This window comes from Octodon degus, unplaced genomic scaffold (genome assembly GCF_000260255.1).
Source record: "Octodon degus isolate 3935 unplaced genomic scaffold, OctDeg1.0 scaffold00200, whole genome shotgun sequence".
NCBI lineage: Eukaryota > Metazoa > Chordata > Mammalia > Rodentia > Octodontidae > Octodon > Octodon degus.
In genome coordinates this window covers 3,713,627-3,714,527 of record NW_004524776.1, presented here as the reverse complement: position 1 = coordinate 3,714,527, position 901 = coordinate 3,713,627, and the positions used below count along the sequence as shown (strand labels likewise).

Here is a 901-nt window from a genome sequence, read left to right as displayed (position 1 = left end):
ACCACTTGAAAAATCACTGTTTTAGGTTGTCTTTGCTATATGGGATCTGGTGAGAGGGGACTTTCTCTCCTTAACTAAGAAAAAAAAAAAAAAAAAAAAAAAGGCACTTTTCTCTCCAGGCGCTGGAGTCCAAACTTGCATCCTGCCGAAACTTTGTGTATGATCAGTCCCCAAACCGGACAAGTGGCCCGGCCTCAGGACGGGGGAGCAAAAACAGAGATGGCGGCGGCGACAGAAGGACAAGCAGCAATGGTGTGCCTCTGGGTGACAAAGGGTCAGTACCTGTTGATGTTCTTGTGGTAAGGGGAGCACCGAGCTACTGCAGGTCAGCGCTGAGTCCCCATCTACTGCCATTTGGTTTTGAATTGTAGGATTATTTCAGTGATCTTCTCATATACCCCCTTCCCTAGAAGCAGAATTGGGTGATATCCTCCTGTTTGGGCAAACAGCTAAGGAGAAATAAACCGCTTGATTCTGTAGCCCTGACTCAAGGTTGTGCTGTGAGAATGTTCCAAGCCATATGTGTAAGCCTTGAGCTTTCAGCGCTTCCTTGCTTCCCCCAGAAGGTTGAGTTTCATTTTTAAACATGCTATACGGGGTTCCAGATCTTCCAAAAACTAAAAGGACTGACCAAAAATAAAATAAAAGAACTGATTAAATTCTAGCCTGACTACATTCCTGAAACCAGTCACCTAGTTGGAAAATGTAGATCTGACCTCTAATGGATTTATTTTCTTGTTGAAAGAAAACCAAGGCCCCATGTACATTCAGGAGTCCATGGGAAGAACCTGTCTCTCCCTGGAGACCAGGCCACCCAAGCTGGTGGGCCTGTGGCAGATGTGTGGTAGGAAACTATGCATCATTTTTCCATGGCATATACTTCACTTCCAGAACTCTAGAT

At 45.3% G+C, this 901-nt stretch overlaps 1 protein-coding gene across 1 annotated transcript in view; it reads left to right on the top strand.

The window, feature by feature from the left end:
* Nde1 (nudE neurodevelopment protein 1) overlaps positions 1-571 on the top strand; it is a 47,654-nt gene extending 47,083 nt beyond the window's left edge. Inside the window, exon 6 of the mRNA XM_023704698.1 lies at positions 564-571. Coding sequence (XP_023560466.1) covers positions 564-571 — 8 coding nt within the window. The remainder of the gene's footprint in view (positions 1-563) is intronic.
* The last annotated feature ends 330 nt before the right edge of the window (positions 572-901 follow it).